The sequence below is a fragment of the Pygoscelis adeliae genome, unplaced genomic scaffold, assembly GCF_000699105.1.
Source record: "Pygoscelis adeliae isolate BGI_AS28 unplaced genomic scaffold, ASM69910v1 Scaffold4, whole genome shotgun sequence".
Taxonomy (NCBI): Eukaryota; Metazoa; Chordata; class Aves; order Sphenisciformes; family Spheniscidae; genus Pygoscelis; species Pygoscelis adeliae.
The window spans coordinates 4,243,895-4,257,342 of record NW_008824986.1 but is presented as its reverse complement, the minus strand read 5'-3'; the positions used below and the strand labels follow the sequence as shown (position 1 = coordinate 4,257,342).

The following is a 13,448-nucleotide window of genomic DNA, read 5'->3' as shown; positions in this document are numbered from 1 at the left end:
GACTCTGGCTGAAGCGATGGGCCTGATCCTGTTTTTATGATGTGAGTGGCGTCTGTGCTTTCTGCAGAAGAGCTGAAGTTGGGAGGACCGTTGTGATGCAGTTTAAGTTGGACATGGAGCGTGAGGTTTCCTGACCTCATTCTCTTCTGTTAGCAGTCTCATCCTCAATATGGATCTGCCTTTGCTGTACATTCCGTGAATGTTAAACCAATAGCTGTTGCAATACTTTGACCTGTGCACACCCTGGTTTTTATTATTTTATGGCCAGTTGATACTCCTTGAGTTTGCCAAGCTGCATTTGTTTGTATATATTTTATCATGGCGAGCATGGCTGAGAGGCTTTCATGTTTGATTCATGTTTCATTTTGCAGCAAGGCAGTGGATGACTGGGGTGACATGGACCTCAGTATCAGTTCCAGAATCTTAAGCAGGTCAGCTTAGATGTAGAAATTTTGAGTGGGTGCTGTAATTCAGTAACAACCAGAATCCACCACTCACATGCACAGTGCCAATATCTACTGATGATGAGAAGTCATGTGCAGAGCAAAGACTTTCTCAAACCTACCCTGATTAATACCCATTTATCTATATGGACCCTTCCATCTAACTTGAATGAGTCATTTGTCCATTATAAGGGCTTCATCATCTTTAACTTGTTTTAAAATTTCACAAGTTTCTGGTTTGTGCATTGAGATAGAAATGTGTCTTTTCTCTTGGAAGTATTGTAAAGAAAAGAATATTCAAAAGTAGATATTTGGCTTCAGCATGTGACAGCCATTTTATGAACAGGAAACAAATAAAAGATTGGTTAAAATCACATATGGGAACTTAGAGTGGTCACGTGACTAGATTTTTACTAGTAAGTGTAGAAACTTTCCCAGTTGAAGCAGTTGCAAACTTTACATCCTTGTGTTTGGCAGAACAATGATAGTCAGCCATTTTCAATTTAATCCCCTGCCCTGTCCACCTTGTCCACGTACAGATACTTTGATGGGGCTTTAAAAACATCTTTGAGAAACAAGCAGAGATTATGTACGGTGTTTTCCAGCTTCTGCCCAGGTTCACAGAACAGTGCAAGACCTCTGAGTCCAGTCCTGTTGGTTAAGGATCTAAAAGTGAATGAAAACAGCCAGGGACTGGATTCGAGGTGCAGAGAACAACTTTCTTAGCCATCTGTCTGACTTTCCTTTATTGTCATGTATCAGGGGCTGGAATGGATCCGGTGAGGCTTGACAGAGAGTATTACCTGTACATACAGCATATGCATTTGGGATATCTAGAAGTGCCAAGTCATGATTGTGTGTCGTATGTCATATTTAAGGGCTCTCCAGTTAGAGTACTTGTGAGGGTCATTTCTCATCTGTCCATTATCTGTTTGACTACTAATTCTTAGTTAGTTGTCATCTATAACTGTGTAATACCACACTCCCATGTACTTCTTGTCGGACATAATACAGGCTTAATAAAAATAGCAACCGTACAAATTGGTTTAAGTCCTTAACAGATGAAGCTGTCTCTTTGGAATTGGTGGGATCATGTTTCTCTTAAACAAAGATAGTTGAAATGAGCATCTTTGTTACTAATAATAGGAGAGTGCATTGGAAAGCACTCTCTATAGCAGACCTTCACAGTATGAATGGTTTAAAATGTCCCCAAATCCCTGGATGAAATACAAAACAATGTCACGTTCTAGGGGGCTCAAGCTGCAGTGGCGTTTAACAGCCATTGCCTGGAATTTTCTCAGTTGCCCTAAGTCAAGTGAGTAAAAGGTGCAGATGTTCATAGATGGGAAACTTCCAGGACTTATCTAAAGAGTTGTCCTTGGCAAGTCGTGAAGTGGCATTTTTCCTTTTGAGCCAACAGAAGAGGAGTGCTTTGGCATGTTTGCAGAGGGCTGTGGTGCTGAATGGACTCTACCTGGAGATGTCTTGGAGAGATAAAGGGTAAAAAGAAAATTAGGTGGAACTTAACCTTCGGTGTGTAGCAGCTTAAATGTTGCCAAAGGTCGGTGGGATCCCGTTTAGCTGCTGCCTCCTGGAAGCAACAATAAAGTGCTTTAGTTTTTAAAAATTAATGATTGACACATGCAGCAGTCCTGCGTCTGGGCAGGCCCGATGAAACTGATATATCAGTGGAATGCAAAGCTACCTGGGTTTGTTTCATACAGAGCTAATACCCAGAGCTCTGTTTTGAAGAGCGTTGTGAACATCGCATACCATGACCAGAAAATTCCCCATTAGATTTGCAGCAGGAAATAAGCAAGAAGCCTTTTCATGAGGAAGGGAGCTGAGATTGCAGTGCAGTTCGTAAGATTTCTCAAAGCAGAAGACACCATTAAAAGCATGTGTATAAACAGTCCTCTACTTTAATAGATAAGATCATTGCTTTTATTTGGTTGTTCTTGAGTACCAGTCACTGCCTAATACTGTGCTTATAGGAACCAGATCAGATCTGCTCTCAGGTCCCTGGGCAGACCAGTCTCTTGCTTAACTCCAAATTCTGCTGATTGGGAAAGATGTCACGGAGGTTTTCAAAGCTCCTGGCTCCCAATGGGCCCAGCTCTAGGATTGTGAAGCTATCCTAGCAATCCCAAATTGTGGGAGGGGTCTGCAAACCAGAAGACTACTTTTAAACTAAAGCCAGCATTGGAATGGGAAGCTGTCAGAGATGAGACTGGCCTGTGCAATTGCCTTGATTAATGGGGGAGCCTGGAGCATCCTGCACTTCTAGAAATGTGGCAGGCACTGGGAGGGATGTATATGCTGGTAGGATTAGGGAAAAACAAATTGGAGAACTAAAGCAGCAAAGGTTGTCTTCTGTATGTTTTCTACTGGAGCAGGTCAACTTACGTCCAGGAACTGGAGCTGAATTACTCAAAAGTGTGAAATGAAAGCGCTCAGGACATTTGTTAAAGCTTTTGAAGGGTCTTAATTGTCTTATGCCACTATAGCTCCATGCCCTTAAAAAAACCCAACACTTTGCTCTTGAATGTTTATGGAAAATTCCCTGCCTGGGCAGCTGAAATATTTTGCCATTTTCATACCTTTTGTTATCTGCCTTTCTGTTCCTTGTGTCCTGTCATGGACACGTTACTAACCAGGAGCACATATGAGCCCTTTCAGGGTTAAAACTGCTGTGTAAAAGCAGCCAAGGCAGGCATTTTTGGTATGAACAGCAACCATAAGCAAAGCATTGCCAAGCACTGCCCTTTCCTGGCTCCTCAGGAAATTCATAGTCACTGCGGGGGCTGGGAGGGACTTGTATGAGAGAAGAAAGCAGTCCTCGATTTGGATGTGGTCAGCATGAGCATCCAGCTTGAGCAGTGCTGCCCTGCATGACAACTGTGAAGTTTACACAGTGCAGCATTTTGTTCTGATTGTTTAAGGATGTAATTTATCAGTTACTTTAGTCCTTTGAAGTTTATTAAGCATAAAAACTAAACTTTCCAGAGCAGGGGCAAACTCAACTCCAGGCTTTGTTAGAATAACAATCGTTTCAGGGAATGTCAAATTTAAACTTAGCTCTGTAACATGGGAGGGCACAACTCCGCTAATTGCCAAGGAGTTCTGGTCCGTTGCAGAGGCAGAATTGGATAAAGCTGGGCAAATGTTTGTGTAAATACTATTATTCTAAACAGCCTAGAGGAGAGAGACACCAAAAATTATTTCAAAGGGATTCCCTTTTCCCCTCAAAGATGGTTGTGTTTATTGATGTTCCAGCCTGCATATCGCCTCTTTAGTCAGCTCATAGTTAATGAGACTTGGGCTCTAAGGTTACCATTTTCCTTTTAAAAATGGAGACCATGCTTCTTAGTCACATTGGGATGTTTAAAAAGGGGACTTGCAGTAGTCCTCTTGCTGACTAATCCTTTGCTTTCATTTATAGCTTCTGCACACCATCACTGTACTTAACCAAAGCATCAGGTCCTCGCCCACCGCCTGGCAAGCCAGCCAGGCTGTGCTTGCCAGAGGGCCAGAGCACAGACCCCAGACTGGATTTGTGCATCTTCGTTCCCCTAGTCGGTGAGGCTGCCAGAGACTTGATTTAATGTAAAGCCATTTGCAGTAGTCCTCAGGGGATCTGTGATTTTTGGGAGCTACCAGAAGGCAAGAGCTGTCTGGCCATGCCTCTGTCTTTTGCCTGTCCCAAGGACTGGTGGAATAGGTGTGGGAGGCAGGACCAGAGGTAGCTTCCCCTCCAGGTATTCCTCCACAGCAGGGTACTTGGTCCAACTCTTTTTTGACCTTTCAGGTTGCAGAAGGAGCATCTATTCATATTCTCGGGAGGTGATGTTCTTTATGGCTCATTAGGACTCCAGTTCTTCAACACCTTTAGTAATAATAATAGGTAGAACTGTGGGTAGCCTGTGGAAGAGATGGCATAAGAACTTAAACAAAATAGACTTAAACCTAACCATTCCTCAGATGAGTGTTTTTGATTTTTATTTTAAAAATTTGTTTGTGCAGAATTTATCCTTGCAGTCTCTCTCTTGTGCCTGTGGTCTTTGGGTTGGTTACAGAAGACAGAAAATAAAATTAGCAAATGCAGTCAGTCCATTTTGCTTTAAATGAGTTTTAAGATAAGATACTCCCCCTTTTTTTTTTTTCAAGTATCTGTAAGTGCAAACTATGTACAGGTACTAAAAGTGAGTTGGAGGTGCTAATGTTTTCTAAGGAGAACTGTACAAACAGTAAACGTGAAGAAATTGTAACATTATCAGATTATAAGTCTCCAGCCATGCTTTTGGCTTCGGAGAATAATTTTGGCAAAGGAAGGATTTTCCTTTTATATTGAGCGAAAAAGAAACACCTCTTACCCTGTAATATTTAATGACGGTAGCTATCTCCTCTGTTTAGATTGAAATTGCAGGCCTCAGATTGCAAGTTGTAATATTTGTTTTCTTCTGATTGCTGCCTTTAGCTCCTCAGTAAACGCCATTGACTGCTCTGTGGGTAACTCCGAAGAAGCCTCTGGGGCTGAATATATTAAAATCCACAGCATTCCACAAAAAAATGACAAAATTCTCCCCAAATTGCCCCCACAATTTTCCACTGGCCTTCTTTATGAGCTGCAGGCAAAAGAGGGTGATCTAGTGTGCTTGTCCTATTCCCGTTTTTCTTCCTGTTTTAAATATAGCAGAATATATAAAATAATGAAGTGGTATTCAGAAACAATTCTTTTGCCAGGTCTTCCATCTGTTATTCTGTATAATCCTAATTTCTGTACAAAAAAACAGAACCATGGTATGCAACTCAATATGTTACAAGATGTTTATTTTTATCAGCGTGGTCCAATAAAGTACATAGCTCAAATATTAACGTTGGAGTATGTTAAGATTTCATTACTATTTGATCTATATATTTTACTGACATAAATGGATAAAAATAAACAGCTTGTAACATACAGAGTTACGGACTATGCTTTTGTGGATTTACAGAATTCTGTGGTGGATTTGGGTTTTGCAGCAGATTTATTTTCTCTAATTCAGTTAAAATAACTATGTAATCATTATTTGTGCTGAGTATGGTTTGAGCTTCATTTTCATAATTCACCATGGGATTTGTTTGCATAACTTCTGATGGTTAATGACCCTATATTGATTGAGATTCTCTTTTGTGAGGCCGTATTGCTTGTGACTTGATAATGAATCAGTCAGATCACTCCATTTTAGAGAGAAAGAAAATAGAGTGTTAACTTACAAAAAAAAAAGACACCCAAAGCTCTGTGCACTTTATATATTCTGTAGGAGCTTTTATAGTGCTTGTAGTACATGCTGTTCTGAAAGTGTCACACATGCATTTGTTGTTGTGAACTCAAACGCTGTAGAATCTGTAAAGATGCAAGATTAAATTTTCCATTGCCATTTTTACAGATAACAGCCCGTCGACAATGGAAACATATTTATGATGAATTAGGTGGTAACCCTGGAAGCACAAGTGCTGCTACATGTACTCGCAGACATTATGAAAGGTAAGATAACAAATCTGAAATGCTTGTTTAATAATGAAAAAAATTAATTTGGAGAGCCTTCAAAGCGTTTTATAAAGAATTAGAGAAAAAGAGAGAGAGAGACTTCTTAAAGATATAGTAAATATTCCCCCAACAGTTTAGTCAGATAATCCATTGTAATTTAAACCAGAGTGTATGTCTCCAGTGACTAAATAAACAAAACAAGCATCTGATTTTTCTTTGGTACGTATCTTAATTTTTACAACAGCTTTCCGGTTAAAGAAGCTGAAAAATTGAGCAAAACATACTCAAGGAAAAACAAGAAACGACAGCTAATTGATGCAAACACTTGTCTTCTGTCATTTTTTAGGAATACCAATTAAGTAAATTGTGGTTGTGATCAAAATAATGGGGTGGCCCACAATGCAGGGTGCTGTTAATGTTGTAGGTCATGCAGAGCATTGCATTCCTCCTCTTCATTGCATTCCTTCCCTCCTCCCTGCCTGCAAGCTGCTGCCCCCTCTTTCTCTGCAGCCATTGTTGCTGGTCAGAACTGTTGATTTCTTATTCTTCCCATGTAGATAATAACTTCCAGGGCTTGTGAAGCCAGCACGCATTGAATAAAAATACTGGAGCTGGAATGTTGTTTTGGTTTGGTACGGTTTTTAGAAACAACTCTCTTCTTTTTTCTTTTCTTTTCTTTTCCTTTTTTTTCTCCTTTTCTTTTTTTTTTCTTTTTTTTTCTTTCTTTTTTTTTCTTTTTTTTTTTTCTTCTTTTTTCTTCCCTTAGACAAGCAAATGTTAATAAAAGCTTTGCAATTTCAGGCTCAGATAAGGAAAGTCCAATCTCTTATTCCTGGGCATAAACAAGTTACTTTGCTGGCGTCAGGAAGAGATTGTACTTGCCTGTGCACAAGGCAGCACAGCAGAGCTGTGCTCAGTGGGCAGTGTTTCACCTTCTTTTAGTGCCTTATATGTTGGCCACTCCAAGTGAGATGCTGCCCTCCTCACAGAGGGGAAGGTTGATCACCCTCATTTACAGGAGACATCTCCAACATGAGGACTTGGGTGCACAAAGAAGTTGCATGTAATGCCACCATAAAAGTTAGAGTTAGAAGCTTTCTGGAGATCGAGCCAAGCAGCAGAGCAAATTGAGTGAATTGCTGTGCATGTCAAACGGGGCTTTTCCCTGCCTTTGCGTTGCAGACAAACGTTACAGATTGTTGTAATTGACTCATCAGATTGCGGGTATTCAGCTCTTCCCCTCCATCATTACAGCCCTGAGAGGCTCAGGGCTTCCTCTTGCACCCAAACCAGCTGATGGGTTTCAAACTGGCAGTCTGGGTCTTCCCTCGCCAGATGTGCTGTGTAGGATGTTATTTATTTGACAGAGGAGACCCAGGCACACACGAGAGTTAGGTCTCTGTGGGTTTAGGTCTCACAGGGAGCACGTGTTGCTGGGCTCTGTGTTGAAATCCTAGAGTCACCGAGAAAGCGTGTCTCTTGTAGTTGTGGAAAAATAAATGAGCCATTCAAAAATACTCCATGAACTCCTGCTTGTCTCTTCTGCTTTCATGCTGGTGGTTTATTTTTTTACATGCAAAACCCTTGAATTGCACTCCTCCGATCCATAGAGACTTGTATGTGTGACTTACTCAGCAGTTACTCAGGGTTATGCTGCAAAGTGTCACAAAGCCCATTGTGCTCAGTAGAAAACCTGAGCAGATTCATGATGCCTTCAAGATTCAGAAGCTTTTCCAGGCTACCCAAAGCAGTTCTGCTTGCCTTGAGCCAGTCTGAGGAAGGAGGAGTCTTTTAGTTTATGCTTAAGATGGGTCTTAGCACACTGAAGAGCTCATATCTGAGTTCTTGGATGCCAGAGTCCATTGTGTAGTTCTTGGTTAGGCCTGGTACGAGGCAGAACCTGTTATCCAGATCTCTGTGGCAGGCTGTCAAAAGATGGCATTTGGAGAAAACATCTTTTAGGATTTTTAGGTTAGCCCGAAGCTTACCTAAAATATGCTTTACCAAATCTGGTCTGAAAAATCAAAACACGTATACAAAAACCCTCAGTGCCTGGTCCAATCTCTGGATTTCTGGTGTTAGACACTTCTTTTCCACCACAGGAAAGCTGTATTAAGCCTCAGACTTGGCAAAAAGTAAATGAAATTGTCATGGTTTGTTTCAGCTGGTAATTCTAACTACAGCACCTGTAAATGTAATGCTCATTTATAGCCAGAGTGCTCAGATGACATTTAATCTAAAACTAGAACTGCCGTGCAGGAATACACATTCATGATTCAGGACACATGCATTTTCTAACTTGAAGGTGAGCTGTAAAGCTAAACTGGAAATTGAATTAAGCTGGGAAGTAAATGCTGAATAAACCTCATGATTTTTCCTTTCTGAATCCCACTGGCTTTTCCTTGCTTACTGGAGGCAGAACAGGCAGTTCCCTAACTTCACTGATCCTGCTGCTGTTTTACTTAGCCTTGCCATTCATCTCTACAACTAGATCTCAAGGGCATCCGTGTTAACTAGCTTTCTTCCAAGATGACAGAGAAGCTACTAACTGTTTGCACCGGCTTTAACATATCCAGGCTGCTTAGGTGGCAGCGACCTTTCAGTGACATCCTTAGAATGCTGAGGAGTGGAATGGCACGTATGTCCCATTCAGGTACTGCGTCCTACCTTCCTGCCCTCTCCAAGTTCCCCTCTGCAAGGTAGAGTTTCACACACTCCTTCAAGGGGGGGGTGTGGGGGGGTGTGGGGGTGGTGATGTAAAAAACAACAAAAAAAAACAAGCAATGGAAAGGGCAGTATTGCCTCTCTGTCTAGCAAATCCCATGAAGAAATGTTGCTTTTCTCAAAAACTGCTTATAACTTCTAAAAAGTCAGCATGTTGCTGCAGACCCGTGGTACCAAGGATGGCAAAAGCTGAAACAAAGCCAGATTTGAAGACTGTAGGGAGAGCTTTGCTCCCCTCTCCAGACGCCCCTGTTTTGGAGCAGGGGTTGTGGTGGTTGCTGCCCCTGTGCTATAGGTAGGCAGAGTGCTTCAGTCGGTGCAGTGTTTGCTTTGTTTCCCTGGTAAAAGGGAAAGAAAGATTTTGTGTACATTATCAACTGATTCATTTTTCATGTAGTACGGTTTGTGTTTCCAGTAACTGGTTTCATTTTAAAACAAGGCGAGGCTGCCAGTGTTTCAGTAAGTGTTATTTGTATATTAGTTAGACAACTTTTGTTTTATTAATGAGTATAATAATGAAAGTGCAGGTTGCTGAGTAGAAGCAATGGGTGTTTTTATTTAAAGCATAGCAGGCATCGTATAATGCCAATGAATGCGTTATTGTCACTGTAGCATGGCTGGTCTGAACCTGCCTCTGATTGGGTTATTCCAAATAGGCCCAAGCACTTCATAAAAATGTCTTTGTCAGCCTAGTTTTCCTTCCAAACCTATTCATCTCTGTCAGTTTTTAATATTAGTACCAGGCTCTTGGCTATAGTCCATTAGTACTGTACTTAATTGCTCATGTTACAGATGATTACCAATATAAAAAGCATTAATGTTTTCCCATTGTGGGACTGTTGCTCTGTGCATGACTCGGACCGTACAGGGCTTATGAGTTGTTGTTGTTTTGGTCATTACTTTCTTCGTTTGTGCTCCTCTAATGCATTTACCTTGCATGATCACAGAAAGCTAGAGGCGTGTGTGGTTGGTATTAGCTGATTCAGCCTGAACCTTTCCTGTGAAACTCTTCTAACAGCCCTTGTCAGTACCCTACATCTCTCTCTCTTATCAAGAAACCCTCAGAAACGGCTACTTTTCTGCGAAGCACTCTTCTCCATGCTGCCTTCCCCTAATAATGCAGATGTGGTTTTCACATGCAGGGTTTGAGGTTTCTTTTGCTTTTACACAAAACACATGATTGGCAGCTTTAATTTTCTGGTGTGAACGATAGGCTGTGTTTCTGCAGTGCTGGTGACGTGGTTGTTAGGGATATTTCATAAATATTACACCATCACGACCCCCTCAAAAAAACCCCACCAAACCAAAAACCCCAACCTTCTATTTTGCAAGGCATATAAAGTTTCCAGTAAAATGCATTGGACAAAACAAAAATACGAGCACTTGCCTGTTGGGGCCTTTTTCTGCCTCCAAGTCTGTCTGTGATTCATCTTGGTTTCCTCCAAAGCAAACCTTGTGCACGAGCTGCACACAAACACGCACAGGCCGGGGAATCGTGGTGTGCAATGGCATGTGGTAACACTCCTCGACTGCTTTGGTGGACAGATGTGTCAGTGTTCAAAGATGTCATGGCAGGCAGCTGGACGGTCCCAAAGAGCAGTAGCCCTCCTGACCTGTTTGGGTGCTGCGGGAAGCCTGGTTCCCTTGGGGTCTCCAGCAGGGATGGACCCAGGGGCTCCCACGGGCCGTGCCCTGCTCTTCAGCAGTGTAGCTTGTACCCTGACCATGACGAGCCACTAGCGCCTTGAAAACCAGACTGTCCCAGTCCAACCCTGCTGGAGGGGGATTTATTAGGCTTCATGCTCTCATCAAATTCAGGCAGCTGAGTAGGAAAGTGTTCTGCAGAGCCACAACCACCTGGGACTTGATGAGGAGCAGATAGGTGAGATGGGTCCCTGCAGCAGGGAGTAGTTCTTCACAATCCAGCAGAGTGGCTGTGCCCATGCTTTGGACACAGACTTATGGAGGGTTTTATTCTGACTGTGAGTGTGGCCCCTGGGCACCTGCAGAGGACCCTGCACATCTGTCCCTTCCCAGGGGACTAAACCCCAGGAGATACAGTGTTTTGTACAGTTCAGAGCCCGTTCTGCCATTTTTCTGTCTAAATCGCTCACATAAATATTATATATTATCAGAAACACAAGGCGGGTCAAAATAAGTCCCTTACGTGGTTTCCCTTTAACAGCCGTAAAGTCTCTCTACCCTAAGGATATTGTGCAGTAATTCAATATGCAAGAGAGCCCCGCGTTCCATGCAAATGCTGTTTGGTTTTGTTAAAGCGTTTGGATAACTTTAGTAACGTGTAAGCATTTCAGTGGAGTTTTGTAGGAAATAGCAGCCAATCTTTTAGAGAGAACAAAAAATAGGAGGCTAGTATAGCATCTACATGAAAATGCTTATGATTATTTTTTAATACACATTGTAATTAATAGAAGGTTTTGATTTACACTGTTAAGTGTGAAAACATCCTCAGGCAAAATTAATCAAGTGTTATGTCATGCTGTAAACTACTGCTAGCTCTTTGTTTGACCCAAAAAAACTTGCCATGCAGCGTTTTTTTCTTGTTGTACTAACTTGGTTGTTTTATTTTTGTCTTCACCCCACTTTCCTGCCCCCCTCCCGCTTCAGCTAGTCCCAGACTCCCAGAAAACTTCGCAAGTTGCAAATTGTCTCAATAGTTTTCCATCAAGCACAAATTTAAGCCTGAAGATAGATGAGGTGTCTCAGTCCTCTCTTTCTTTTCCTGGGTTTTTGGTTTGGTTTTTTTTCTTTCTGATAAATAACAAGAGGTTTCTACTTATGATTTTCTGCCCTCAGGGCTTTATCATTAAGATTAAATAACTGTACTCTCAAGCATACCACTGAACAAACATCTTTTCAATTATGTGAGTAACAGATGCTTTAACAAAGGAACTATTGAAAATTCAGAAAGCTTCCCCCCTCCCCAAAATTTAAAAAGTATCAGATGACAGAGGAATGTAATTGTTTACGATTAAAACAGATCCTTAGCTGTCCATTCAGAACATCTGAGAACACACAGTTTTTTCAAAATTTCTTCAGGACTGGGTTTACAGCCTCAGAGACCTACTGGCCAGGACTGGAGTCAGCGGGAGTCTTTGGGTGCAAGAATGCTGGACAGTCAGGCACTGCCTTCCAGTGCCTGGAAACAGATGATCTCTCTCCTTCCAGGGAATTGTTTTCCCAGCCACATCCTTCTTTCCACCTGGGAGTTTGTCCCAGCAGAATTGGAGGATGCCGTGTCCTACCCAGTGTTCCCAGGTGGATTGTCACCCAAGCAGAGGGAACTTCCCAGGCGTGCCCGCCGTACACATGTGTGTCGACACTTACTGGGCGCTGAGGCTGTGCAGTGCGTCCAATGCTCTTGGGGTCCCAGCACTCCTCACACCTGAGCTGGGTGCCCGTGGTTGGTCAACATCAGGCAAAGTGTGTCTTGCACCGTAACCTCATTTCTTGACATCCAGGAGTAGGGACAGGGTCGACACAAGGGGACAAGCCCCTTTTCCTTGCTGGGAGCTGAGTTGCCCCAGGAGGGTGCTGCGCGATGGGAGATCTGCCACTCTCCTTTGCAGTAGCAGCACCAGGGGTGGAGACTAAGATCTTTCCCCTCAGATTCCCCAGGTCCGCTGGGAATCTCCACTTTGTACTTTACTGTAAGACTTTGCTAACATGGCAGGGGTTGCCCCTACTTTGTTCAACTTTGTGCCATGGAGATGTGGCTGAGAGCTCCCAGAGACGGTCGGCAGGATTTTGGAGTCCCTCCAAGAGACCTGCACCCCACAGGCAATGCAAAATGGCATCTGTAAGCTTGTCCTGAGCATAGGGACCAAGCATTGCAGGGACTATATGGACCCACCGAGCAAAATGCTTGTCTGCCTTTAGATGCAGAAATGGTGACTGTGACCAAAACAGAGGCTTGCAGAGATTTTGGTAGAGTGACCTGGGGAAGCTGTTCTGTCCCCGTCACCCTTCCTTTGAATCTTTCCCACGCAGTAAATCTGTACCAAAGGTAAAAGACTGGGGTTGTTCATCTCCCCCTGCTGAGCCATAGGATCGAGAGTGCCTGAGCTTCCCTCGCCTGGCTGTGCAGCTAAATCAACAGCTGTGTTTGTAATGTCACTAATTTCCAGTTTACTTAAAACAAAGCGTCTTTGAATTCTCTTACAGCAGCGCAGTTCCCACCTTTCAGCAGTGAGCCATTCTCATTACCCACCAGCACTCCCAGTGGGCTGTGAGGAAAGTTGTTGATGAAAGGATGAAAGAGCCATTTCTTTAAGGAAGGAAGGTTCTTTGGGAAGAAAATTGAACTCAAACATATTTTGTCTTTGCTGATAAAATACATGCCAGTATTGTACTTCAGACAAATGCAAATAATCCTATTGCTATTGTGTTCTGCACAAAAGCACGTGAGGTTTGCTTTCGTAACCCCTGGATTGTACAATGCGGTCCAGGAAAATCAGGCTTGAGGAACACACTGCTTGATTTCCTCAATGTATTTTATATTCCTATTTTGGAAAACAGGCTGAAACCTTAGAGTTTGGGTTATTCCTTTCCCCTCTTCTCTGCTGGGAATTTGTCGCTGGTGCCCAGGAGAGCTGCCTCCTGCTCCTGGCCATCCCCACCAGCTGATTGCTGTTGAAGGGGGCTTGTTTCCCATGCTTACACTGACAGCATTGCTCCAAGATTTATCCCTTTTGAAGAGCATCAGGGTAAAAAAGACAAGACTTCTCTTG

At 42.7% G+C, this 13,448-nt stretch overlaps 1 protein-coding gene across 2 annotated transcripts in view; it reads left to right on the top strand.

Moving 5' to 3' along the window:
- ARID5B (AT rich interactive domain 5B (MRF1-like)) overlaps positions 1-13,448 on the top strand; it is a 107,241-nt gene that overhangs the window by 82,159 nt on the left and 11,634 nt on the right. For both annotated transcript variants that reach the window (XM_009325832.1, XM_009325833.1), the window contains one exon: positions 5,873-5,970. In XM_009325832.1, the coding sequence (XP_009324107.1) occupies positions 5,873-5,970 (98 nt within the window). The remainder of the gene's footprint in view (positions 1-5,872; positions 5,971-13,448) is intronic.